Below are 24,593 nucleotides of genomic sequence, written 5' to 3' on the forward strand. Positions count from 1 at the left end.
TTGCCCTAATGGTATTAGCTGTTTTTTGACCATTTAGTATAAAGACAAGTAGTGGGAAAAGGAGATCATTCAGCATGCATGTATTTATGCTGACATATTTGCCATGTTTTCAGTTTGATCTGTCTGTCCACTCATCTATTTTTGCTGTGTTTTTCACAGTCTCTCTTTCAGTCCTGACGCTTGGCACGTAATTTGTGGTCTTTCTTCCTTAATGTCTCTTTCACCGTCTTCGACTTAGACAGCTTCTGCTTGTCGTGTTCTCTGTCTGTCACAATGTATTGCTGTCTTTTTGTCTGATTTGTGATGTAACGGTCTTCTTGCTGCTTATCCATCTTGATAGCTCTGTCTCTCTCTGTCTCACAGTGTCTCACCAATTGTCTTGTTGTGAGTGCCGTTGAGGTCATAGGTCACGCTGTAGCTCAGGAGCAGCCTGTTCAGAGTCACATGGGTTATGGTGGTTAACAGTGCTCTGTGGTGTCTGGGCAGTGGCCTGCATAACCATCCATTACTTGGGTGTGGGACTTAGCTTTGGATGCCGTGTGTGTGTGTGTGTGTGTGTGTGTGTGTTTCCATCTCTCTGTGTGTTTGTCTGGGTGGGTGACGGATGGTGATGTGTGGAGAGAGAGAGAGAGTGCGACTGACAGTGAGTGATGAATATTGTGGTCTTTTGTAGGCCCCATGCCATCCCTGTCAGATTGATTTGTGTGTATTATGGCAAGGGCCTATTGAGCAAGTGAAGGGGAGCTTAAGTGGAACAACCAAAATGTTTTTATAGAGAGAGTTTGAGATGATTTGTTGGTGTTGTCTCTCTGCCAAGTTCTAAGCATTGGTTATAAGTTATTAAAGATGGTTAAGTGTGTGCAGCGAAAGGGTCTTGAATGTGCTTGCAAACCTCTTACAGAGTGCAGTTACATAGAAGCACAATGCACAGTTTCTTGCTCACGCCTCTCTCTCAGCCACAGGGGCTCTTGATTGCCCAGATGTTATGTAATGAATTAGCATTTTCTCACAGGCATTAGATAGCACTGGCTTACTGTTTCAGTTCAGTTCACATGGAATGCCAGGAGACAGATTTGTGTGTGTGTGTGTGTGTGTGCGCGCTTGGGCATATGTAAATCTGACGTTAAGAGAATCTTATCTAAGGTGTGTCTGTGCGCGCGTGTGTGTGTTATTTAGCCTACATCTCACTTTCGCTTTTTCACTTGCAGAAGCTGTCTCAGCAGTCTCCTGACTTCACTGGGGCACTGGAAAGGTAGGGCTCCTATGAAGAATACTGAAAATGCTACTGACTGACTGCTAACTGTAGACTGCATTGCTGTTTCCTGTATTTAAGCAACAGTATGCAGGAATTTACCAAATTTTTTAAGTATGTTTTTGTAGGCAACTAGTTTTGATATCATCTTTAAATTCATTGTCAATCCAATGGTTTATGGTCATGTGAAGGACAGGGGAATACACCAGTCCTTACCACTAGCTGTCTAGGCTATGCAGTACATAGTTCTCTGGTACTTGTTGGACACCCCGCGAAAATGTAAGAAAAGCTTTCATAGCAATCTGTCCATATTGCCAAAAGATACCAGTTAGCATGCTAGCATCTTTTATCAGTGCCACACTCTGCGGTTGTTGGTGTTTGCAAGGTTGGATTCTGCCTTTTTAGAGAGTTGGCTTGATTAGTTTTATAACAAAACTCTTTACTGTTGCTTTAAGCACAACTGAACATCTCATGTAATCATCATAGACTTTGTATTCTTAGTATTCTTCACAATGTAAACCTAAAGCAGGTTTTTGTGTGTGTGTGTGTGTGTGTGTGTGTGTGTGTGTGTGTGTGTGTGTGTGTGCGCATGCATGCATACATAGTCACAGAACCAGTCTGCTGCCTGTGGCAGAGGAGGAAGAGACCGCAGCAGAATCTGCTACAGATACCGTCGCCATGGCAGGTGAGTTTAGGAAACAACTGTCTCTAATTGGCTACCTACCAATCATGTCCCGCCCCCTTCCTGCTCATCTTTGCCCTTCATCCCTTCTCTCCCACAGGTGCAAACGCTGCATCATCAGACGTCACTACGGCAACCAGTGGTGTAAACGGTGCCCCTGCTGACCCCCCAGACAAGGTCAACAACGAAACCCAGGTCAGCAGTGACCCCTCTGCTCTCAAAACAGGCCAATCAGACGCGACCGCAGGCCAGTCTCCTCCAGGGGGCGACAGAGACTCCCCACCAAACAAGCAGAAGAAGGAACTGGTGAGTGAAGGGCTTGGGGTAAATGCTTGTAGTCACTGCCTTATTAGCGCTCACTTTTGATGTGCATCAAGCCTGCGAAACCACCAAATTCTCACCACACAAACACCACAAACTTTCACAGTGCTTTGATTGATAGATACGGACAGCTTCCCCTATGACTCCTTTAAATGGATTTAAGGAATGTGGTTGGTCTGGCCTTCCCAGTGGAGATGTTCGCACTTTGGCAGCTCTGCAGGTGACTCACTGGAGGAAGGAAGAGAGAGGGGGTGTGTGTGTGTGTGTGTGTGTTAACAGGCGGGAAGGAGAGGTTAAATGACTAGTTACGGAGTGTGCTGCTACAGAGTGTTGGACAATGAACAGGTCAAAGCAGGACCATGATGCAGATCTTGTTTTCCTGCCTCAGCAGAAGGAGCAGAGTACAGAGGCCCTTGGGGGACATAAAGCACAGGAGGACAGCGAGGTGTCTACTGCGACGGAAAAGGAAGGTAGGAAGGCTCACTTGGTCTGCTGTCTGTCTCTCTGTCTCTCACTGTCTGTCTGCATGTCCCTGGTATCCCCCTCTCTCACCCCTCCTCTTCTCTCTTTCTCCAGGTGAGACCTCAGTTGTGACTGAAGATGCCAGCGACCAGGAAGACAGGAGAAACAGGTAGGCACATGGCAGAGACAGGCAGCCCTAGCACTCTTCCAGGTGATACCACATGCACACACACACACACACACACACACACACACACACACACACACACACACACACACACACACACACACACAGGATTCTAGTAGCTGACTTGACCTAACCTGACAGAACAGGACTAGACCTGGAATAGATTTGCACCATGGGTCAGGTGGATTGCGATGAATCTCTACAAATGGTTAGATGGAGATATATATATATATATATATATAACTGAAATATCCCTATATGTTTGCTTGTTTTAGCTGGAGCCTGTCCGCAAGTGAAAAGGAAATTGAGGTAAGTCTGTGGTGTCGTAATGAGTCCTCATTCCCACCACACAACTTCCTGCCATCAGTGTAACTCTAGGTGCACAGACAGCTTACCAGGCTCACCATAGTTTATCATAGGAGGTATTTCAAAACTTCCGTCTCAGGAACAGAAAGTAAATAGTTCTAGAATGTCCCCAAGTTCAGCTTCACGTTATCTGTGTAAGTTTTGTCTTTTAACTTGGCCACACTTTCACTTTGCTTGACAACATGTCTAAATATATTTCACATGCACCTATTCATGAGCCTTGCATACACATCGAAAGGATGTTTGGGGGTTTTGTGTGTGTGTATACTGTAAAGGAAGTGTGGTATGCCCACATGTGCATTTTCATTAGTGCTTTGGTACATGAGTCAGTGTTGTTATAGATATGCTGTTTCACATGTTGTAGTGCACACAACTTTGTGTGTGTGTATATTGTGTGTGTGTGTGTTCCAACCCTAACCACCCTGCTTCCTCCCTCCTGTCAGACTGAGTTCCACCGCCTGTCTCTGGGCTTCAAGTGTGACATGTTCACCCTGGAGAAGAGGCTGAGGCTGGAGGAGCGCTCCCGCGACCTGGCCGAGGACAACGTCCGCAGGGAAGTGTCCAGCTGCCAGGGCCTGCTGCAGGTGAGCGGAGCGAGGGAGAGGGGGGTGGAAAAGGAGGAGAGAGAGAGAAAAGAGAGCAGGGTAAAAGACCGAATGATCTACTGCAGGTCAGGGGGGACTGAGGAAAAAGGGTGGAGAGAGGGATGGAAGGGTAGGGAGGAGAGAGAAAATGGCAATAAAGAGACATGGGTAAAAGAAAAAGGGGAGGAGAGATTAGGAAATGGAGAGATTAAAAGAGGAGAGGAGAGAAGTGTCCAACTAGTCTGACTAATGTGGAGAGGCATGAATGAAACAGATACTGGCTACACAAGGAAGGGAAACGTGTGTTAGAATCCTGACACTGTGGGAGAGATGGATAGAAGTCAAAAGGAGGAGAGAGGAAGATGATGTAGACTTGATGTAGTAGTACTACTCACTTCCCTTTTTTGGCATGATGTGTGTGTACGTGTGCGTGTGTGTGTGCGCACATGCTGAAATTAACTGTATATTGTTGTAATCCGTGTATTGTTCTGCTTATTGTTATAATGTGTCTACGTCAAGGCCCTGTTCTTTGTTTGGGGATGACACTTATACTAAAAAATGTGTGCGTGTGTGTGTGTGTGTGTGTGTGTCCGCATGCCTGTGTTTCATGAGTCTATGCCCAGTCCTTAATCCCTTTATGAGAGGATGACATTGATATGAGTGAGTGTGTGCGTGCGTATGTGTGTGTGCGCGTGTGTGTGTGCGCATGCGTGTGCGCGCGCATGTGTATGTGCTCGTGTGTGTGTGTGTGTGTGTGCTCGTGTATGTGCGCTTACTGTTCTTCTGTGTCTCCCCAGGCTTCTGATCCGCTCTGTGAGGATGACGGTCAGTCCCATGGAGATCATCCATCGGCTGCAGAAGAACCTGGACATCCTCACCCAGTCCATGGTCCAGGGTCTCCAGCCGCTCTGAGATGCTTGGTGCCATTCACCAGGTCTGTGGGATTGGTTCGTCTGTTTCGGCTTTGTGTGTGTGTGTGTGTGGTGTGTGTGTGTGTGTGTGTGTGTGTGTGTGTGGTGTGTGTGTGTGTGTGTGTGTGTGGTGTGTGAAGAGTGAGAAAGTTTATGTAAGATTTAAAGTGTGTGTGAGGGAGAGAGAGAGGGAGGCAGGGAGCATGTGTGTGTGTATATCTGTGTGCATGCGAAGATACCCCCTCAAAACCTAAATATGACCCTTGCTGTGTGCCCTTTAACCCCTGCTGTGTTGCCCTTTAACCCTGCCCCCAACAGGAGAGCCGGATCGGTAGGGCTGTGGAGGTGATGATCCAGCACGTGGAGAACCTGCGCAGGACCTACACTAAGGAACACACCGAGCTTGTGGAGCTCAGGGAGTCAGTCAACCACAATGAGCGCTCCTTCGGGTCACACGGTCACACTGACAGAGGTAACCATGATCGTCAGCTCCATTCCGAGTCATTTGAACTTTATTTAACTCTTATTTTTGTCCCACCAAATATACCCCCACACATTTCAGTGTCCTGCCCAAGTGTGCCCATGTCCACTGCCTCGGCTGTGATAACCACAGCCACATTCATATAACTGCTGGTCAGCTATTGTCACCTTGAACATTGAGCGCTGTGGATTGAAGCTGTTTGAGAATGATCATCTTTTAAAAGGCATTTAGTATATCCTTACAAAACAAAGAAACCGTTGACCGTGAGATGTCTGTCTCTAAATTTGAAATGAGCAAATCTCACGATACAATTAAATGCATAAAGGTTTAATACTGCATGTGTAATGTTTGGGCACGAACAAATATGCTACTTAGAACCTAACTACGGACAATGTTGACGCGTCATGTTTGGTCTTTTCTGTTGTCAACAGATGACTTTAGGAATAAGAAACCGACTGGGTCACAGTACTTCAAGGTTAAGTTACGTGAGCTGTAGTTGAAGAGGATTAATGTGGCAACAGGTACATTTCACAACAGTGTTTACTCCAAGACGTTGCCAGACTGTTATTCCTGAGATTCATTTCGGCATTAACCATAAGTGAGAGTCTTTCTCTAGCTTCCTGCCTCTAAAAAGGCTTGTGTTGGTTTGTTTAAATTACCTTAAATGGAAATGGCTGGGACTGTGCTTCTGTGCTCATTTGACACCAAGCATGTCCAATATAGGAGTCTGAGTTCGTCAGCAAGGGTGTGTGTGGTGTGTGTGTGTGATAGAGAGCGAGAGAGTTCAGCAATGCTGATGTGTGTGTGTGTGTGTGTGTGTGTGTTGATAATCAAAACTTCCCCATCATGCAGCAGTCTTCCTCGCGCCGGGTCAGCATTGCAGTGTTCCACGCAGCGGTGGAGCAGGGCTTGACATGGTGAGACTAAACCCTCGACACAGACACCATGCTCTACATGCATCCACCCACACCCAAACCCCCACACACCTGTGTGTGCCTAACCGTGCCACTTCTTGTGTTCTTTACCCCCAGCACATACCCACGTGCCACATGTAGTCACACAGCCCCTCGTCACACACTTCCGATGTGTGCCCATTCATTATTATAAGATAATGGAGACAATATAGTTATCATTTAGTGTAGTATATTTTAGTTTAGAGACAAATAGTTATCATTTAGTGTAGTATAGTTAGTTTGGAGACAATATAGTTATCATTTAGTGTAGTATATTTTAGTTTAGAGACAATATAGTTATCATTTAGTGTAGTATATTTTAGTTTAGAGACAATATAGTTATCATTTAGTGGTAGTATATTTTAGTTTAGAGACAATATAGTTATCATTTAGTGTAGTATATTTTAGTTTAGAGACAATATAGTTATCAGTTAGTGTAGTATAGTTTTAGTTTAGAGACAATATAGTTATCATTTAGTGTAGTATATTTTAGTTTAGAGACAATATAGTTATCAGTTTAGTGTAGATATTTTAGTTTAGAGACAATATAGTTATCATTTAGTGTAGTATATTTTAGTTTAGAGACAATATAGTTATCATTTAGTGTAGTATATTTTAGTTTAGAGACAATATAGTTATCATTTAGTGTAGTATATTTTAGTTTAGAGACAATATAGTTATCATTTAGTGTAGTTTAGTTTAGTGTTACGGCTTTCAGTGGGCTAAGTCATTGTGTCTGATGATGATGATGATGATAATAATTTACATATAATATATAATCACATTTATATAGCGCTTCAGAGTTCTCAAAGACGCTTAATAAAATTGAGAAAAGCTCTTGCCTATATGAATGAATATGAATCATCTTCCATGAAGCTCTTTGATTTACCATTGTGTTTGTTTTTAGTGAGACAATTATTTTATAAAAAATTTAAGTTTTTCTAAATGGTTGTATAAAGCATTTTGAATTATGTGAGCGTATGAACTATGCAAATAAAACTACCCTTGCCTGGATTTGCAAAACAATTTCAATTCAGTTTTATTTCTATTTTATTTACGCAATACCTTAACCTGTCCCTGTAACCTTCTTCCTACAGTCCAGATCCCCGGACTCTGGCGACATGGAAAATGACAAACTATCCAGGAGATCTCCTTGGTATGTATCACACTGACCGCATGTGTTCTACTCATGTGCACTGATGTGTGCTGTGACTTCCATTAGTTTGCACTGTTTATTCACTGGAGGTGTGAAAGCAATTGCATTTGTATTGTGGCCTATGCTGTGCAAAGTCGAAAGACAACAATGTGTACAGGAGCCTGCGAGGGTCAAAATCCATGATGTGTGCTGTGAAATGACATGGTTTGCAGGAAAGGAAGCAGCGGTCAGCGTCCGCCGCTGAAGCGTTTCATTAGTTCCGGGGGGTGGCCCGAAACTGAGGGTTCTAGACAAGGTCTGGATGACTCCCCGTTCGTAAATCGGTAAGGTGTGGCCAGCCCTGACTCTTAACAGGAGCCATCCACTCAGCTCCTCACCCAAAGCAAGGGGTGGCAAGGCCAGGTTCCAAACAAATAAACAATAAACATGATGACATGGCAGCTTCACTTACGGGAACCAGAATGTTTCCGCATCTTTGTGAAAGTAACCAGTGATGCATTGAACCTTATCAGAGATAGATGGATAGATATCACTGCTTGCCTTCAAGGTTGCCCATCTTGTATTTCGTAAGGATACTGGTGATCCAACTTACTCACCATACTTTGTAATGATCTAATTACAAGGCCAATCGTGCGCCATGGCCAGCAGATCAGCAATTTTTTTAAATGTAATGTAAAAGAAAGTGAAAAATCAGTTCCTGGATCCAGCCCTTGATCCGAATCCACTCCAAGATTGAATGGGTTCTTCCTTGGCCCTTGCTCAACCCCTCCACCAAGTTTGGTAAAAATCAGCTTGGTAACAAACAAACAAAAAAAAAAAACTGCAACGGAAACATGGGCTTCTTGGCGGAGGTAAGAATACACATTTCATGGGAGCTCAGCAGCATCACTGGTTACTTCATAGATAAAGTAGAGCTGCCATTTACAAACTGATTTGTGATCAGTTGGAACTGACTTATGCCATGCCACCCTCATTGGAGATACAGGGGCACTGTGGCAGGTCTTGGGTCAGTGACGTGTGGCTGTGTGTGACAGGTTTTGCTTCGACACGGACTCAGAGGAGGAGCGCAAGGAGGAGCCGGTGGTGGAGAGGAGGAAATCCAGCCTCACGGAGCTGGGCATTAAACTCACCTCCCTCATTATGCCCCTCAAGATGTTAGTGAGAGGAATACACCGCTCAACTCGCTCTCCCGTGGCCAAGGCGCTTAATGCATTACGTGTGTGTGTGTGTGTGTGTGTGTGTGTGTGTGTGTGTGTGTGTGTGTGTGTGTGTGTGTTGGCTCGCTCGCTCGCGTGTGAGAGAGAGGAGGAAGTCCAGCCTCACGGAGCCGGGCAACAAACTCGTCTCCCTCTTTATGCCCCTCAAGATGTGCAGACCTCCTGCTGCTGAGATGCTTCACGCATTATAAACGTGTGTGTGTGTGTGTGTGTGAGCGAGAGAGATTATAAAATGGGCATATGAGAAATTATGACTAGTGAAACATGGAGTGTGTGTATGTGTGTGAAGCAGCTTTGTCTCCATTCAGCCAGTGGCTTTCATCTCTTGCAGCTCTTCTAACATGCACAGGGTTGTCCATCTTGCTTCTCAGGCGCACTGCAGTGCTGTTGGGGATCACGTGCATTGAGATCGCTTACATCAAATCTACACACAAATCTCTCAATGATCTCCTCTGGGTTTCCATCGCTTTCCTAATATGTCAACCATTACTCTTCCTTTGTGCTAAGGTCTTGCTTTTGCCAGGTCATTCTGAGCACGTAAGCTCCATGTTCAGGGCCTTGGTTCCCCTTAAAGGTGCACTCGACCTCTGACAATGTGTAGACTAACGTGCTGCCCCCCAATCACCTTTAGTAGTTGTTTAAACAACTTAGTGACCCATGTTAGATTGGTCTCCAAACAAAGGGCCTTCCTCTTTAATTCCATTTTATTTTAATGTTGAAATTCCATAAATATTCCTGGGTAGAATATGCCAGAGACGTACTGAGTGCACCTTTAACTGCTGAGGACTGATGAGTAATTGCTTTACTGCTCTGCTTCTGCGATTCTGCCACGTACTCCACAACACCTCAGATATGCAGACACAGACGAACCTCTGACTCTTACTTTTGTTTTTTTTCTTCTTTCCCCCCTCCTTCCTATCTTTATGTCCCTCTCTATCTTCTCCACACCCTTCTCTCTCTCTCTCTCTCTTTTTAGCCAAAGCCAGACTCCCAGCCCCACCCCTTCCCAGGAGCAGACGGCGCCACCAAGCTCTCCTGAGCCCAGCACCACCACCACCACCACATCCTCTTCCTCATACTTCTCCGCGTGGCGCCCGGGTCTGAGCCGTGGCCTGTGGGTGTGGGTGGCTGTGGTGGTGGTGCTGGCCGGTCTCCTGGCCCTGCTGGCCAGCCTGGTACTGCAGCCCGCGGTGGATGCGGCTCCAGTGGGCACCGGGGACTCCTGGATGACCATCCAGCAGCTGTTGTGGCCCTACACCAGCCTCCGGCACAATGGCCAGCCCCCCGTCTGAGCTGAGTGCCCAAAGGGAGAAGGGATGGACAGTTGGGACAGGCACCACGGGGGGGGGGGGGGGACCGGGACCGGACAGTGACCCCCCCACCCCAACCTCTTCCCCTGCACTACGAGCTACCGGTGCCGCATTCACCACTTTGTGTTTTTTAGTTTACCTGAGTGTGTGTGTGTGTGATGCACCTGAGCTGCAGCAGCAGTATTTTCTGTCTGCGGCTGTGGCATTGTAACTTGCAACACTTATCTCACCTGTCCTTGTTCCGCTCTATGCTCGTCTGCTCTGGTCTGGTTGGATAAACTCAACGTGCTGCGCTGTCCTCTTCCCACCCAAGGAAGGGAGTGCTGCCATGGAAACTGACATGCAATACGGACAAATGACTGTGTAGGCTCCCCTGTTGCCTTGTCGACTTGAGCACACAATAGGCGTATTTGTTGCGTGGTGGCTGGGTGCATTACTGAAGTAAGCACTCTCCATTTCTGCCCCATACACTGCCTCGTTCTTCTCTTAGCAGACAGGAAGTTTGGCTGCCTGATTTTGAAATAATCACTATTTTATTTTCATCGTACCATCTTTTTCTGAATCCAAGATGGCACTTGGGCTTGACAGGAGATGCTGCCTTTTAAGTTCATTTATTTTTTCCTCCACTGACAGATTTTAATAGCAGCTGCTTTTGTAATGCTGCCATTTCCAAGGGGACACTTAATTTATTCTTTTAGCTTTATGTCATTAGAATTAAGAGTGAGGGAGATTTTAAAGAAAAGTTTTGTCTTTTATTTTATTTTGGTTTTTTTTGTTACTCTTTGTTACAAGCACAAAATGGTTTTATTTCTTGCTGTGTTAATCACTGTTTTGACTTCATACACTTTTGTATGTTCCAAAGAGGGGGAGACAATGACTTTGCACAATAAAGTAATTAATTGTACTGAGGAGAATAATTCGGTGTCCTATCTGTTTTGCAGGTGCTCCTAGAAGACACACACACTTTTTCTCTCTCTCTCTCTCTCGTGTGTGTGTGTGTGTGTGTCTACACATGTGTAATGATTTATTCTTCTTAACCTGAGTGTTTGTGAGAGTCCCTGTATATGTAGCCATAGATGTTTGTGTGCAAGTATGGAATTTTACATGCGTGTGTGTGAGCCTGTGTGTGTGTGTGTGTGTGTTCAGGTGTATGTGAGCACACGTGTGGCACACAGAAGCCTCTGCACCGTCTCCACGTACAGGTGGTGCGACGCACGCACACGCTCTGCCGCCACGGCGCTCAGGCTGTCGCCCATCATGTGCAGGAAGGTGGAGTGGAACTCTGTGTGCGGCGCCAGCTGTGGACTGAAGGTGACGCTGTACTCGCTCATGGCCAGACGCTGACTCCGCTGGGCGCCCAGCAGGTACAAGGACCATGCATCCAGCTTCACTGGCTCCGCCCCCAGCTGCTCACACACCTGGCACGAGGGGGAGGACGACGAGGACATGTTAGAAGAAAAACACGCAATTCACACCAAATGCATCAATGAGACCTCACTGATGCATTTCTAACAGTGTCATGCAGCAGAAGCTGGTGTGCTGACTGACTGTCTGTGTATAGCTCAGAGTGACCTCGAGTGAAAGTTGACTTCTGGGTCACGCTTCCTTGTTTTGCATGTTTTACAAACCTGTCGGTCAAGATCTCTGCGTGTGAGGCCCTGTGTCGTGTTTCTCAATGTGCTTGCATTTACATGTATGCAAACTTGAAGCTAGGGTATACATAGCAGGTGCAATTGAGAGGCATATCTACCTTCCACATGGGATGAGGATTCATCGGGCCTATTTGGCAGATTTAGGAGACTAGCAGAGCCTAGTTTACTAATACCATCAGCATCCACTTCAGATTCAAAACCCTTCTGTGGAGCCTAAACAATTCCCAGATTATATCTGGTTTAGTTTGTGCGTCTGTGCCTCTGACAAGGTCCTACTCTCTTTTATTTTGTTTTCCTGTTTGGTGTGTGTGTGTGTACCTGTAATACCAGGCGTGTGTGTGTGTACCTGTAATACCAGGCGTGTGTGTGTGTGTGTGTACCTGTAATACCAGGTGCTCCTGTCCGCACCGTGAATTCCACCGGCTCCAGGAAAAAGCCACCGCTGAGGAGACCAGAGCCATCTGCTCATAGACTGTATGCTCGATCAGCGGGTCCTAACACACACACACACACAGACATACACACACACACACACACACACAGAGAGAGAGAGGGATGGATCTGAGTGATGCAGATATACACACAGATAGAAAGGTCCCAAATAAACTAGTTTTCCCTCAGCCCTTTCCCTCTGTGTTCTGAAAGAAAGAGATTGACTGTTCGATTCTGAAAGTGACTCTAGACAGGATTTTTTGGAATAAAGATTGTGAGACGCAGTCTGGTTGCTCTGCGTGTGAACCAGGTGCGGTCTCACCTTGGCGTTGACGCTGACGTACTTGTCGGAGTGCTCGTTGGTGAAGATGCAGATACCTGCACTGGTCACGGCCTTCTGCAGCGCCGACACGCTCATCCACTGGCCCAGGATGTGGGTTGGTGTGTTCTCGTCTTCCGTCTGAAGCATGCACTGGTTACCCTGGCAACACGCAATCAATTATAAGTGGGGAATGACGACATGCCAAACGTGTGTGTGTCCAATCCAAATCCTCTGCGTTTACATTCACCATTTGTCATTTGGCGGGAAAGTTTACCCAACATTAACAGATCTCAACATTACAGATCTCAAGCACTCAGAGGTTTTATTTTGAAATATTCTATGCTTTGTCAGGGGTACATACAGTATAAACACATTCACATACACAAACTACTCATTAACACCACCAACCCTACTCTAGACTGGAATTAAAGTCATAAAGCCAAAGCTTTTTTCTGGGTACCACACAATTAATCCTATTCACTGTTATCCGAAATGAGAACACCTATCATTAACAGAAGTCCTTCCATGAGTATACAGTTAGGTCATGCAAACACCCTGATAAACTATCACATAAAATTTGCCTTTTGGCTCTTTAAAGCCCCATGCAACACAGTGAGGGCATGCAGAGCTCTCTGTGTGTGTTCTCTGTGAATGTGACTAATGATGGCTCTGTTAATAAGTGCTATTAAAAATAAAAGGTCTGCTTCCCTAGCAACCATAATGAAGCCGATACCTGCTTCAAAGCACATTCATGAGCTAGTGGTAACTGCGTCATTTCATGCTATTTGAGTGCCAAACTAAAAACAGTTGGCTTGGCTTGCTAAGTCGCATTTGTGCTTGCTCCAGGTGGGTTCAGCCCCTGGGCTCTGTAAAGCGCCTGGAGACAATTGTATTGTTATTGTTAATTGAATGGAATGGAATGGAAGATAATGGGGCTGACTCCATGTGAGCACACGTAAAAAGTAAATGCACTGGTCACTATCCCCATAGAAGAAGACATAGACAAAAATGTGCACAACCATATGCAGGGAACTAAGATTAAGCTAAGGTGCTGACACTAAGGTGCTTCAGAGGGACTTGATAAGCTGTCTGAATTTCCCAAAAGCACAACACAGCAACCCTTGATCATCTTAGCTTTCGAGCATGTAAAACTAGTCATGGCCACTAGGGGGCACTCTCCTTGATGGTAGTTTTGCAGAGACCAGAAATTACTTTTGGGTTGTTTAGAAAATTTCAAATGCCATTCAAACTTTTAACAATCTAGTCAATATTTCACCACCGTGACCTCCAGATACTCCTGTGGCCTAACTGGTAGAACCAGGACTAAGTTTAAGGTAATGCGTTAAATATCCAAGGGCCACACACACTAAATGGAAAATCCACAAGTGCAGAAAGAAAAAAAACATATTGTGTTTAAACAAATGGCTAAACCTTTTGCACACTACAGCACATCGGTCCATGCAGGCTATGTGCGCCTACCTTGATGGTGATGCTGACTTCTATGAGGGCCCCGGTGATGCTGAGCAGGGCCAAGTCCTGGCCCAAGGGCCTCAGCTCCCAGTCCTGGAAGGGCATGTTAGCGTACAAGTCCTGCATGAGTGTGAAGGTGTAGAAGGCGTCCATGCTAAAGGAGAGGCTCCTCGTTGACTCGTCGTACAAGACCTCACTGATGCAGTCGTCGATCTTCCAGTGCTGGTCTAGAGGGACGTCATGCGCATCAGAAATCCCATTAGAGAGAAACCAACACAATGACCATATGCAATCATTTTTTTCGCGGATAATCATGCTGGTAAAGGCATTTCTTCTTGTATGATTATACAACATGACACAAGTGAGAGTGAGGTTCGTAAAAGGATATCGCCAAGGCTGTGATTCAGCCGTAGGCATGAGGCCTCTTGTTCAATCACAAATCAATATTTGATCCCAGCTAACTAATCCCAAAAATGATGGGGTGTTTAAATGACATAATCAAGCACACCATTGCTTGATTGTCAGACCTTGTGTAGAGGTAGGTACGTCACTATCTCCTTCACGCAAGCCTCGGTCTACCTCACCTGTGGGGTCCCAGCGCGCCACCTGGGGGTCCTCCAGGAAGATGACAGAGTCAGGCAGCGTGACAGACACCTCGACCGGGGGGCAGGAAAGGGCGATGCTCTCGTCCAGCCTGCCTGAGGTGGAGCTGTGGAGAGGGGTCTGCTCTGAGGGGTAGGGGAACACCTGCAGGCCTGTGTCCAGCAACTGAGGAGGTGACGGGGCAGAGACAAGTAGTGACAAACCCCCAGTGTCAGAGCGTGGAGCTACGCTAATCATGATGTCTGCTGTATTTCTGTTCTTAACAACAAGAATCATTCTGTTGTATTGCTCTTATGGAGTTAAAAAAAAAAGAATTGACGCCTCCAGGGAGAAAAGAAATATATCATATCAAACTAATACAATTCAGATTTATTCACTGTCATCGTTCTCCTCCATTGCTATTTTAGTAACTACAGAAATGCTACCTATCATTGGAAAAGAACGTTCTCACTGGTTGTAAGCCCACTAGAATGCTTGGTGCATCTATGCAGCTCAAGAAGTACATCTGCATACTTATGATCTTACGGCAGGGGTCACAAACCCTCTCCTCCGTCGCTATTTTAGAAAGAAAATGCTATAGAAATGCTACCTATCATGGAAGCATACTTATGAGCTTATGGCAGGGGTCACTGTCCAATCTCATTCTGTTAGTCTATTAATCTAAACACACTGCACTCCCCGTAGACCATCTCCACACTTAAACCCACAAGGGATTTTTCTGGAATATTCCGGAGGCAGGTTAAAAGGTCCTGCGTTCTCACCTGTCTGATCTCCCAGCCACAGAGCGAGTGAGCCTGAGGTGGCAGGTGGAACACGTCAAAGTAGAAGACGCCCCCCAGAGAGGTGAACTGGTGCAGGTCCACCACACTCCCCGCCGGGCTGTCATTCGCCGGGTCGACCGCCGGGGCAGAGGAATCACCCTCGCCTGTCCCATAGGAAGACAAGAGGGTGTTTGGTCAACACTGTGTGGTCACTGACATGACTAGACTAAATCATTTAATTTCACCTTAACTACGTTAAAGTGTTCAAGTAGCACAACTGATTGATGGGAAAAGGAAGCCTAAAAGCTGATTGGCTCGTGGGTTTAGGTCTCAATGCACTTACAAAATATTCTTCCAGTCATTGTGACTGTCAATGACAGTGCCTGCTTAGAGATTCAAATTATGTTTAAGAGATTACTACGTATGTGGTTTCTGGGTGCTGATGCTGTGCATGCTGTCCCTCTTTCTCTATCTCTCCCTCTATCTATCTCTCCCTTTCTATCTATCTCTCCATCTCTATCTGTCTCCCACTCTCTCTATCTCTCCATCTCTATCTATCTCTCCCTCTCTCTCTCCCTCTCTCTCTCTCAATCTCTCCATCTCTATCTATCTCTCCCTCCCTCTCTCTCTCTCTATCTCTCTCCATCTCTATCTATCTTTCCCTCTCTCTATCCCTCCCTCTCTCTCTATCTCTCCATCTCTATCTATCTCTCCATCTCTCTCTATCCCTCCCTCTCTCTCTATCTCTCTCTATCCCTCCCTCTCTCTATCTCTCCATCTCTCCCTCTATCTCTATCCCTCCCTCTCTCTCTATCTCTCCATCTCTATCTATCTTTCCCTCTCTCTATCCCTCCCTCTCTCTCTATCTCTCCATCTCTATCTATCTCTCCATCTCTCTCTATCCCTCCCTCTCTCTCTATCTCTCTATCTCTCTCTATCCCTCCCTCTCTCTATCTCTCCATCTCTCCCTCTATCTCTATCCCTCCCTCTCCCTCTATCTCTATCCCTCTCTCTCTATCTCTCCATCTCTCTCTATCCCTCCCTCTCTCTCTATCTCTCCATCTCTATCTATCTCTCCCTCTCTCTCTATCCCTCCCTCTCTCTCTATCTCTCCATCTCTATCTATCTCTCCATCTCTCTCTATCTCTCCATCTCTCTCTATCCCTCCCTCTCTCTCCATCTCTATCTATCTCTCCCTCTATTTCTCCCTCTCTCCATCTCTATCTATCTCTCCCTCTATCTCTATCCCTCCCTCTCTCCCTCTCTCCATCTCTATCTATCTCTCCATCTATCCCTCCATCTCTCTATCTATCGATCTATCTATACACCTCTCTGTCCCTCTGAGCGCTCACTCACCGGAGTCTACACCCTCCACCATGGTATTTATCTCCTCAGGGTCATTCCCATCTACTGGCTTCAGTGGAGCGCTCTTCCTGTCGTCTTTCCCAGACTGAATACTGATAGCACTCTGCAACACACACACACACACACACACACACACACACACACACACACACACACACACACACACACACACACACACACACACACACACACACACACACACACACACACACACACACACACACACGCACTTAGGTCGCACACCTGACAATCTGAGACAAAAATGCACTCACACTCAGATACGTGAGCACACACATGCCTGCAAACTCCTGAGTCTAGAAAGTGCCACCATCCAGTCATTCATTCATTCATTCATTCATTCATTTATTCATTCATGAATCCATCCATATACTACACACCTTCCTGCCCTCTGATTTCAGTGACAGTACTTCAGCCTCTTCCCCCGGGAGGGCGCTCTCTCTCCCACCCCCCTCCCCCTCTCTTTCCAGGGCAGCAGCGGGGGTGTCAGCGGGCCCCTGAGGCTCCTGGTCGCCCGCGGCAACACTGGCGAAAGAGCTGCGTGAGCACAGCGCCGTTGGTCGGCTCAGGTGAGACAGGTGATCGAAGTGCGTGTGCAAGATGCAGACGGCCACATCGCTCACGGCCAGTTGCTTGGGCAGCTTGAAGCCCAGCTGCACCTCCTGGAAGTCAAAGCCTTTAAACCTGAGGAAGACACAGAAAACCCCACAGGCATAACTATGGTTCAGTTCAGCCCTTTAAAGTGCCAATGCATCCAGATGTATTAGATGAAGTGCAGTGCATGTACTGTCAAAGTTCAAATTCTCTCTGTTAATGTAAAATGTCCGACCTCCATACGTGCACTTGCACTGTGTAAGTCTTCACGCAAGTCTTAAATCAAAAAGTAATGCGTTGTTCTGAGGTCTGTCCAGTTTACAGTGGGTGGAGAAAACTAAAATCATACCATACACCTTTACAAAAAAAAACCTTCTCGTTTCAAGAGAGCACTTTTATTACGTAGAATATACCTAGGGTTCTTGTTCAGGTTAGCCCAAAGACACAAAGTGATGTTCTTCTCCTGGACCACCATTTGCATATTCCCTGTTTCGATGTCTGATTTAGTGTTTGCCAACTGGATGCAGAAAACAAACAAGTAATAACACATTAAATTCTGTGAGCAGAGGATGGATATTTCAGGTGTAAATAGACTGTCTGAAGAGAAGTTTGACATGTATAATGTTTAAAAATATATATATGTATGTTTTAAGAGATATATACTATACCATAAGCCTGTATCCTGGTCATTATTATGTGCTAATATCTTTCACGGTAGATAAAATGTAATGTGTGAAGATCTGATGAAAACTTGAATGGTTTAAATGTTGCAGTCAAATACTTAGAGCATAAGTGTGAAGAAATTAAGTTTTTCCAGCACCTTGAGGAGATCTTCAGTGATGAGGTTGTATTTTGTGTGGACCAGCTCCTGGAGTGACACCATCGTCTCCTTGTACTGGAGCACCTCCTTCGGCTCCGGTTGGTCGGCCAAAAGACCCTCCAGCTCATCAATGAGCTGCAGAAGGGAGATGTCCCATGTTAACATGAAACAGCATGTCTCATGTTAACTATACTACTTCTACTATAGCTAGTGTACTACGTGGACATGCAAGCATGCCTCATAGACGGTCCCTATTATACTATAGCTACTGTCCTATGCCTCATATACAGTCCCTGTTATACTATAGCTACTGGCCTATGCAAGCATGCCTCACAGACAGTCCCTATTATACTATAGCTACTTTCCTATTTTAGCATGAGCATGTACGTATGTGTCAGGTACTGTCCCTGCAACACTATAGTTACTGAACCATGTTATCATTAACAAGCATGCCTCATGAGCTCACTATGTTGATACTAATCAGAGACTATAATAATTCTACATGTATTGTTAAATGCTAAATAAAATGATATGTCATTTTTAAAGCCTGCCTTTTAGTTTTTGGGGGTGTTTTCTTCTCTCATCTATTTACTACTTTGTCTTACCTGATTTGCAAACTGCATATTGTAATTATTTTAACAGTTATCTTCAATGTTAGTTACGACAGTCAGTGACATATCTCAGTGAGATAATGGCGCCAGTGTACAGGCCCCTGGTTTGTTATGTTGATGAGCTGCTGGTGGTCAGATGAGGTGTTTTTACCTGCAGCGCCAGGTCACACTGCTGCATGATCTTTTGGCCCTGAGTCTCACGGTCCTCCCGCCACAGCGCGATGAAGGTGTTGATCTCCTGCAGCACCGAGGGGTCTGGGGTGCCATCGCAGCGCATGTAACGCTCCCACTGCACACACACGGCAGACGCTTACAAAACTGATCTGATGTGTGTGTGTGCGTGTGTATGTAGGTATGGGCAAGGACTACTACTACTAAGATATTCTCTTAGGGCATACATAGCTGTGCAGACTAAAGGTTTTTAAGGTTCTTTCAAATTGTTGTATTTGTATATGTTCACAGGTTTGAGCATAGGTTGCCTAGATGTATTAGAAAATACCCAGATAAGTGACAACAGTGTATTCTGAACAATAAAGGGCACAGCTTCAAAGCAACTGATAGAGTCTGGTGAAGGTACCTTGGCTTTTTCCCTCGATTCAGCTTCCCATTTAGTGACTGCAGTGTGGTTTTCCTCCAGCAGATGGCGCAGTTCATTTAGCTCATCCTCTCTGCGTTCCTTGTCCTGTCGGAGGCTTCACACTAGAATCATTTACACTAACTCAAACCTGCCTCAAACATCATCTGTTAAATTTACATCCAATAACACCATAATTATATATTATTCCAATTGTCATTTTAATTAGCTGAACACTAAAATTATAAATAACATTATTAGATATAATAAATAAAATTAATAAATATAAATTATGAGGGATTGATCTTTTCCTCCACATACAAGCCGATTCTTGATGATTCTTGCATTCTTTCTACCACAGAACAATACATTCTTAGGCCTCAGCCGAAGTGTTAAAGGTGCATTCATCCATGGAAATCCATGCTTTTCATCATATTCAGTGAAATTCTCTGTATGTTCGTCTAGCTCAGATCCCTTGAGCTCCAGCTACTGCTGCCCCTGCTCCCAGCAGACCATATGTTGTACACACGCTACACTCACATACAAAATATATGCTGCATTGTATATGAATTATAGGCTGAATCATTCTATTTTATTTTATTCTTCTTTTGTTTACCTCTGAATATATGCGTGCGTGAATGTGAATGGATGCACACTAACACAACTTTCACACCATCCATGAACCTCAGTACGTTCACCTCAACTATGGAGATTATACTAGAACGGAAACGCGGTGCATGGATCAAACAAATCACCAGAGAGAGCTGAACAGTCCAAGTAAGACTAGCCTTTTTAACAGAGAGTGCTTCTCATGTCCTTAGGTATCCACTCAAATGCAACTCTGATGGCCAGTGGATGACTGTCACCTTTACATTTACATTTACATTTAGTCATTTAGAAGACGCCTTTGTCCAAAGCGACGTACAAGGGAGAGAACAGTCAAGCTAAGAGCAATAAAAAAACCTGGTGTAACAATAAATACTACTTTACATTAGAAATAGAAAAACGACCTAGAAAGGAAAAAGAAGTGCAGGAATGTAACTGCTGAAGTGCAAGTTAAGCGCTAGTCAAGTAAGGAAGGGAGGTGCTCTCTGAAGAGTTGGGTCTTCAAAAGCTTCTTGAAGGTAGAGAGGGACGTCCCTGCTCTGGTAGTACTAGGCAGTTCGTTCCACCAACGTGGAACTACAAATGAGAATAGTCTGGATTGCCGTGCTTGCACAGACGGCAGTGCCAAACCTTGAGCTCCAGTCTCTCCTGCTCCTCCTGCTCCTGGCGTTGTCTCTCCCTCTTCTCCTGCTCCTCTTGTTCCGCCACCAGACGAGCCTCCTCTGGGGAAGACACACGTGCACATGTTACACACACACACACACACACACAACATTCACACACTGCTTATACGCTGCATTATACACACTCAATACAGGGTACAACCCACATTAATGAGAAATGTTTTTAAACTGCTATGTCATCCTTCACCATTATATAATCCCTGATTCTACAATGTGCCACATAGAACACTTGTCAGTGACATCACATATTCTACATCATGCACACTCAAGCAGGATATACAAAAAATACATTATATTAGACTCACACACACTGGGTCCTAGTAGTATGAAGTCGACATAAGATGTCTGATAATGTAATTATGCAATACTCCCTAGGCAGTCAACTGCCACAGGAGACGTACCCTCTTCCTTCTGTTTGCGTTCATCCTCCTCTCTCTGTAGCTTATCCCTCTCCGCTTTGCTCAGCTTGCCTCCTTTCTTTTTGGCAGACTATATAAATAAGTTGTACATCAGCAACATTTCATGAGAGAGCTGGAATCGAAAGGGCGCTGGCGTGGAAAACTCACGCCTCTGAAGTGATTCTAACGCTACCAGCTGGCTAACGTTTGTCAGTTAGTAACTGCATCACAACGAAAGGCATAACTGAAAAAGGGCAGCAACGGAAATTTAAATAAATAATTAAGGATCACAATTTGTGTAGTTAGCTTAAACAGATTCTGACTATCATAGCTGGTTAACGATAGATGATAGCTGACAACTTTATGCTGAGTAAATTACAGGTCACTGACTTTCTGGCCTCCGTGGACTATGATACAAAAGTTCCATTACTTTCGCTACTAATAAGAAGAAGGAGAAAGATAAGAATGGTTTGTAAGTACGTTTATATTCTATTGTTTGACTGCAAGAACTTGTTGGGTGATAGCGTATCTTACCATACTTCTGACTTCTTGCAACTCGGCGTGTGTCTGTTGCTATAGTAACCCTTCACGCAGACATACAGAAACACACTTTACTGTTTCAACTCGTTTTCCTCTTGTCGTTTATTTTTAGATATTTGCATTGGAATTTTGTGCATTATATAGATGCTTTGTTTTTGGTCCAGTCAATCTTACCGTTATTATTTCCAGTATTATCATTCCAGCTAGGTTACTCTAGTTAAGAAAGGGAAGCCATCTGATTGGCTTTTGCTTATGACGTTTAATGTACGCCGCATCACATTGCAAAATAACACCGTTATGTTAACGTTATCCGTAAACATAGAACATCACCCTTGTAAGGTGGTGTGTATTCTCGGATGAACTTCAGACCCAAAAGGTGAGATTGTGTGTCCTGTCAAAAAACGGGCTGGCTATAAGGTAATTTTTCACCGACTCTGTTAAATGCTGCGCATTCATCAGCAGTGAACATGAGTTACCAGCCACCGTTAGCTGGCTATCGCTATCGCTAGCTATGGTGTGGTTTGTTGAGATGACGTTAATGTAAGAGCTTGCACTTACACCTTGATTTAGATTTAGGCAGTAGTCATATCCAGGAATGAGCAACGCCAAAGTACAGATGCAGTGGACGAACTGGATTTTGTTCGTGTTGTCGTTCGTTGCCTTCTTTCCCGTAACAGTGTCATTAGCTAGAACAATGTTAAAAATAGCAACGCTAGCCAGACAGCTAACGTGACAGAGTAGCTACCTAGTAAGAAGGTCACTGTGCAGGTCGTGAACTTCACACAGTCTCTATTTCAAGTGCAGTTCTGTTCAGAACAGAGGAAAGTAATTGCCCAGGTTTGACAGCGTTGGTTGCCTTTGGAATCAAAAGGCGGTTCTCTTTAATACCTGTTTATTGTTCTCTGTTGCCGTCAGTACATCAGACCCATCCCTAGAACAGAGACCATGACCAACCCACTCAGGGGACAAGTGATCAGGTTGTACAAAACTGTAAGTGTCTATCCTAACGCCACAATAAGAAATGTTACCACAATCAATGATACTCTAGTCTTCTTGTTGATTTTAACAGCCCTGCGCAATTCTTGCCTCCCACCTTAAGTTGCTGTACCTGGGGCGAGATTACCCTCAAGGCTTTACATTCTTTAGGGAACGTCTGAAGACGGCGTTTATGAAGAACAAAGATGTCACAGACCCAGAGAAGATTAAAAAGCTTCTTGCCCGTGGGGACTTTGTCATCAAGGAAATCGAGGCCCTCTATTTTCTTAGGAAGTACAGGGCAATGAAGAAACGCTACTATGACCCTGAAAACCCTCAACCCTGAAACTACAGTTTATAAGGCTGATGTCACCTGGCATCAGTATCAGTACAAGTCAGTGGCATCCATCCACAAACAGTTTGAAAGTAAACTGTATTCAAATGAGGACTGTGCTGTGAGCACTTTGTTACTGAGTAAAGTTGCTGACAGAAGTTCAGCTCTAGCAGAGGGACATTTCCCCTTGACAGAAGAGACTGTAAACATCATGCTGCACTAAGTGTCATATTATGTAATAAGGCCTGCCTAAATGTCACTGTTTCTTTTTTGATGTATGAATGACAGTATGTTAACATTACCTGAACATTGAAGGATGTAACAGATTGACAATAAATGTTTTTTTATTCTTATTTTGTTTAAGAAAGAAAGCCTGTTTCTGCCACACAAACATTTACATTTAGTCATTTAGCAGACAATTTTATCGAAAGCGACGTACAAAGGAGAGAACAATCAAGCTACAAAAACATCCGTTTCTTTTACAATTTTCAATTTTCAATGTTTGTCACGAGATCTCAATGATTGTGTTACGAGATTGCGTCATCATGTAACGGAGGAAAAGGCCGGAATTCCAACAAGGCATTTCAGGCAGCTGAGAAAAATGGTTTCTGCGAGAGAGAGTCACTCCCTCTGGCGTGTACTTTGGGCATCTGTAACTTTGCAGACCGTTTACGTGCACAAAAAAGCTAAATAACACACTGATGGAAAGGGGAAGACGGGAAAGCATAATAGGCCCACTTTAAACTATGTCGTTCCTGTTGCTGCTAGACCACATGGACCTCGCATTCTGAAAGACAAATACACAGAAGTAAACACTTATTATCACAGTATTTTAGTGTGAGTTCAATTTAGGTCAGCTGGCCTCCATCTTTGAACGCTCTCCCTCCAAAAACAAATAGAGATTTAACTACTGTACTTATTTATTGTTTATAACACCCACTTACTTTCAGGGTGTCATAATCAGGAGACATGGTGCGGATGTCCAGGGCTGCATATGTATCATGGTCTCTCTGGAGGAAATGTTTTAAAAGTGATTTATTCAATCATAATTCTGAACTAAATAGCTAAATGACAGAACGGTGGCAGAGAAACTGAGGTACTAAAACAAAATACCATTAAAGTGAACATATCGCAGTGATTTTGTGATTTTACGACTTTATCACCCTTCTACTGACCACAGCGTACTAGCAAAAGGGGAAGTGTTCTGTGCTGAAGTGCTCAGACAAACAGTGGACCAATTCCATTGAGCTTTAAGGATGCAAAAGGACGTGTAAAAATAAACAACCTGTGTGTCTGCTCCAGAATCTGTCTCCATTATCCTGTGTTTCCTGAAGAGATATTTTATATTGAAAGTATTTGGCAGGTGATTTTGTTTGAGTTGACTTGAGTTGATAGAAAATGGTTGGTAATGATGGTAAATGGCTACGTGATCTAACAGATTTCTCAAAGGTGAGAGAAATTACATCACACTTGTACTTCCTCTTTCCATGTAAGCGCCATTTCATGTTAGGCTACTCACCTTCTCATATTACAAATGATGACACAAGAAAGAATGGCAGCAGCCAGAACAGCCATTCCACAACCAGTTACGACAGCCATAATCATCCCCATTTTACCTGACACAAAGAGAGAATTTTGACATTTCAACTACAGCACAAGTTTTGATCTAAGATCTAAGTGGGTCTGCAGCAGCATTTCCCCGATACTTACTTCTAACTCTGGGAGACACTGCAGTGGAGGGATGATCCTCATGTCCTCTAAGTGCACAGGAATAGATGCCCTCATCCTCCATGCTCACTGGGTTAAGGTGTAGGCTGCTGTTCATGTTCACCATCGTGAAGGGAAGGTCATTCGTGTTCTTGTGCCAGACGTAGGTGGTGTTGGCATCCAGGGTACAGGAAGCACCACAAGTCAGCGCCACACTGTCTCCTTCGGTCACCACGTCAGAGCTCA

At 44.7% G+C, this 24,593-nt stretch overlaps 4 protein-coding genes and 1 long non-coding RNA gene across 6 annotated transcripts; 3 read left to right on the forward strand and 2 right to left on the reverse strand.

The window, feature by feature from the left end:
• Window positions 1-1,131: 1,131 nt before the first annotated feature.
• LOC122132266 (inositol 1,4,5-triphosphate receptor associated 2-like) lies at window positions 1,132-5,742 on the forward strand. The gene is made up of 10 exons (XM_042707101.1): window positions 1,132-1,252; window positions 1,858-1,937; window positions 2,035-2,240; window positions 2,644-2,725; window positions 2,832-2,886; window positions 3,180-3,213; window positions 3,714-3,940; window positions 4,652-4,742; window positions 5,084-5,237; window positions 5,678-5,742. Exons 2-10 carry the CDS (start codon window positions 1,931-1,933, stop codon window positions 5,740-5,742), a joined length of 921 nt encoding a protein of 306 aa, XP_042563035.1. The 5' UTR covers window positions 1,132-1,252; window positions 1,858-1,930.
• Window positions 5,743-6,118: 376 nt separating this feature from the next.
• LOC122132263 (inositol 1,4,5-triphosphate receptor associated 2-like) lies at window positions 6,119-9,932 on the forward strand. The gene is made up of 5 exons (XM_042707099.1): window positions 6,119-6,163; window positions 7,297-7,355; window positions 7,568-7,678; window positions 8,390-8,509; window positions 9,549-9,932. The coding sequence occupies exons 1-5, from the start codon at window positions 6,161-6,163 to the stop codon at window positions 9,862-9,864; spliced, it is 609 nt and encodes a 202-aa protein (XP_042563033.1). The 5' UTR covers window positions 6,119-6,160; the 3' UTR covers window positions 9,865-9,932.
• Window positions 9,933-10,889: 957 nt separating this feature from the next.
• Window positions 10,890-21,413, reverse strand: LOC105897468 (dynein axonemal intermediate chain 7). Its single transcript, XM_042707098.1, has 15 exons — window positions 21,326-21,413; window positions 20,795-20,882; window positions 20,341-20,432; window positions 19,108-19,212; window positions 18,682-18,819; window positions 17,920-18,054; window positions 17,513-17,616; window positions 16,886-17,189; window positions 16,479-16,590; window positions 15,123-15,286; window positions 14,343-14,526; window positions 13,768-13,985; window positions 12,289-12,447; window positions 11,915-12,028; window positions 10,890-11,300 (listed from the first exon to the last, which is right to left on the reverse strand). Exons 1-15 carry the CDS (start codon window positions 21,326-21,328, stop codon window positions 11,025-11,027), a joined length of 2,196 nt encoding a protein of 731 aa, XP_042563032.1. The 5' UTR covers window positions 21,329-21,413; the 3' UTR covers window positions 10,890-11,024.
• A 167-nt stretch (window positions 21,414-21,580) lies between these two features.
• On the forward strand, window positions 21,581-22,993 carry LOC122132264 (LYR motif-containing protein 5A). Its single transcript, XM_042707100.1, has 3 exons — window positions 21,581-21,707; window positions 22,247-22,321; window positions 22,431-22,993. Exons 2-3 carry the CDS (start codon window positions 22,277-22,279, stop codon window positions 22,650-22,652), a joined length of 267 nt encoding a protein of 88 aa, XP_042563034.1. The 5' UTR covers window positions 21,581-21,707; window positions 22,247-22,276; the 3' UTR covers window positions 22,653-22,993.
• Window positions 22,994-23,162: 169 nt separating this feature from the next.
• Window positions 23,163-24,361, reverse strand: LOC122132265. Of its 2 annotated transcripts, none has more exons than XR_006152185.1 (3): window positions 24,160-24,338; window positions 23,585-23,968; window positions 23,163-23,427 (listed from the first exon to the last, which is right to left on the reverse strand). It is a non-coding gene; the product is annotated as an uncharacterized LOC122132265 (long non-coding RNA). The 2 variants fall into 2 exon arrangements; XR_006152186.1 differs by lacking the exon at window positions 23,163-23,427 and adding an exon at window positions 24,351-24,361 and having other exon boundaries at window positions 23,467-23,968; window positions 24,160-24,256.
• Window positions 24,362-24,593: the final 232 nt, after the last annotated feature.

The sequence above is a fragment of the Clupea harengus genome, unplaced genomic scaffold, assembly GCF_900700415.2.
Source record: "Clupea harengus unplaced genomic scaffold, Ch_v2.0.2, whole genome shotgun sequence".
Taxonomy (NCBI): domain Eukaryota; kingdom Metazoa; phylum Chordata; class Actinopteri; order Clupeiformes; family Clupeidae; genus Clupea; species Clupea harengus.

Excerpts from the sequence above, each read along its gene's own strand:
- LOC122132266 (XM_042707101.1), top strand. Across the intron at positions 2,241-2,643 it reads ACAAGCAGAAGAAGGAACTG|CAGAAGGAGCAGAGTACAGA; the intron begins GTGAGTGAAGGG and ends TTCCTGCCTCAG. Across the intron at positions 3,214-3,713 it reads CAAGTGAAAAGGAAATTGAG|ACTGAGTTCCACCGCCTGTC; the intron begins GTAAGTCTGTGG and ends CCCTCCTGTCAG.
- LOC122132263 (XM_042707099.1), top strand. Across the intron at positions 7,356-7,567 it reads CTATCCAGGAGATCTCCTTG|GAAAGGAAGCAGCGGTCAGC; the intron begins GTATGTATCACA and ends CATGGTTTGCAG. Across the intron at positions 7,679-8,389 it reads GACTCCCCGTTCGTAAATCG|GTTTTGCTTCGACACGGACT; the intron begins GTAAGGTGTGGC and ends TGTGTGTGACAG.
- LOC105897468 (XM_042707098.1), bottom strand. Across the intron at positions 17,190-17,512 it reads AACCTGAACAAGAACCCTAG|GTTTAAAGGCTTTGACTTCC; the intron begins GTATATTCTACG and ends TGTCTTCCTCAG. Across the intron at positions 13,986-14,342 it reads GGCGCGCTGGGACCCCACAG|ACCAGCACTGGAAGATCGAC; the intron begins GTGAGGTAGACC and ends ACGTCCCTCTAG.
- LOC122132264 (XM_042707100.1), top strand. The coding sequence starts at position 22,277 with ATGACCAACCCACTCAGGGGACAAGTGATCAGGTTGTACAAAACT. Across the intron at positions 22,322-22,430 it reads TGATCAGGTTGTACAAAACT|TTGCTGTACCTGGGGCGAGA; the intron begins GTAAGTGTCTAT and ends TCCCACCTTAAG.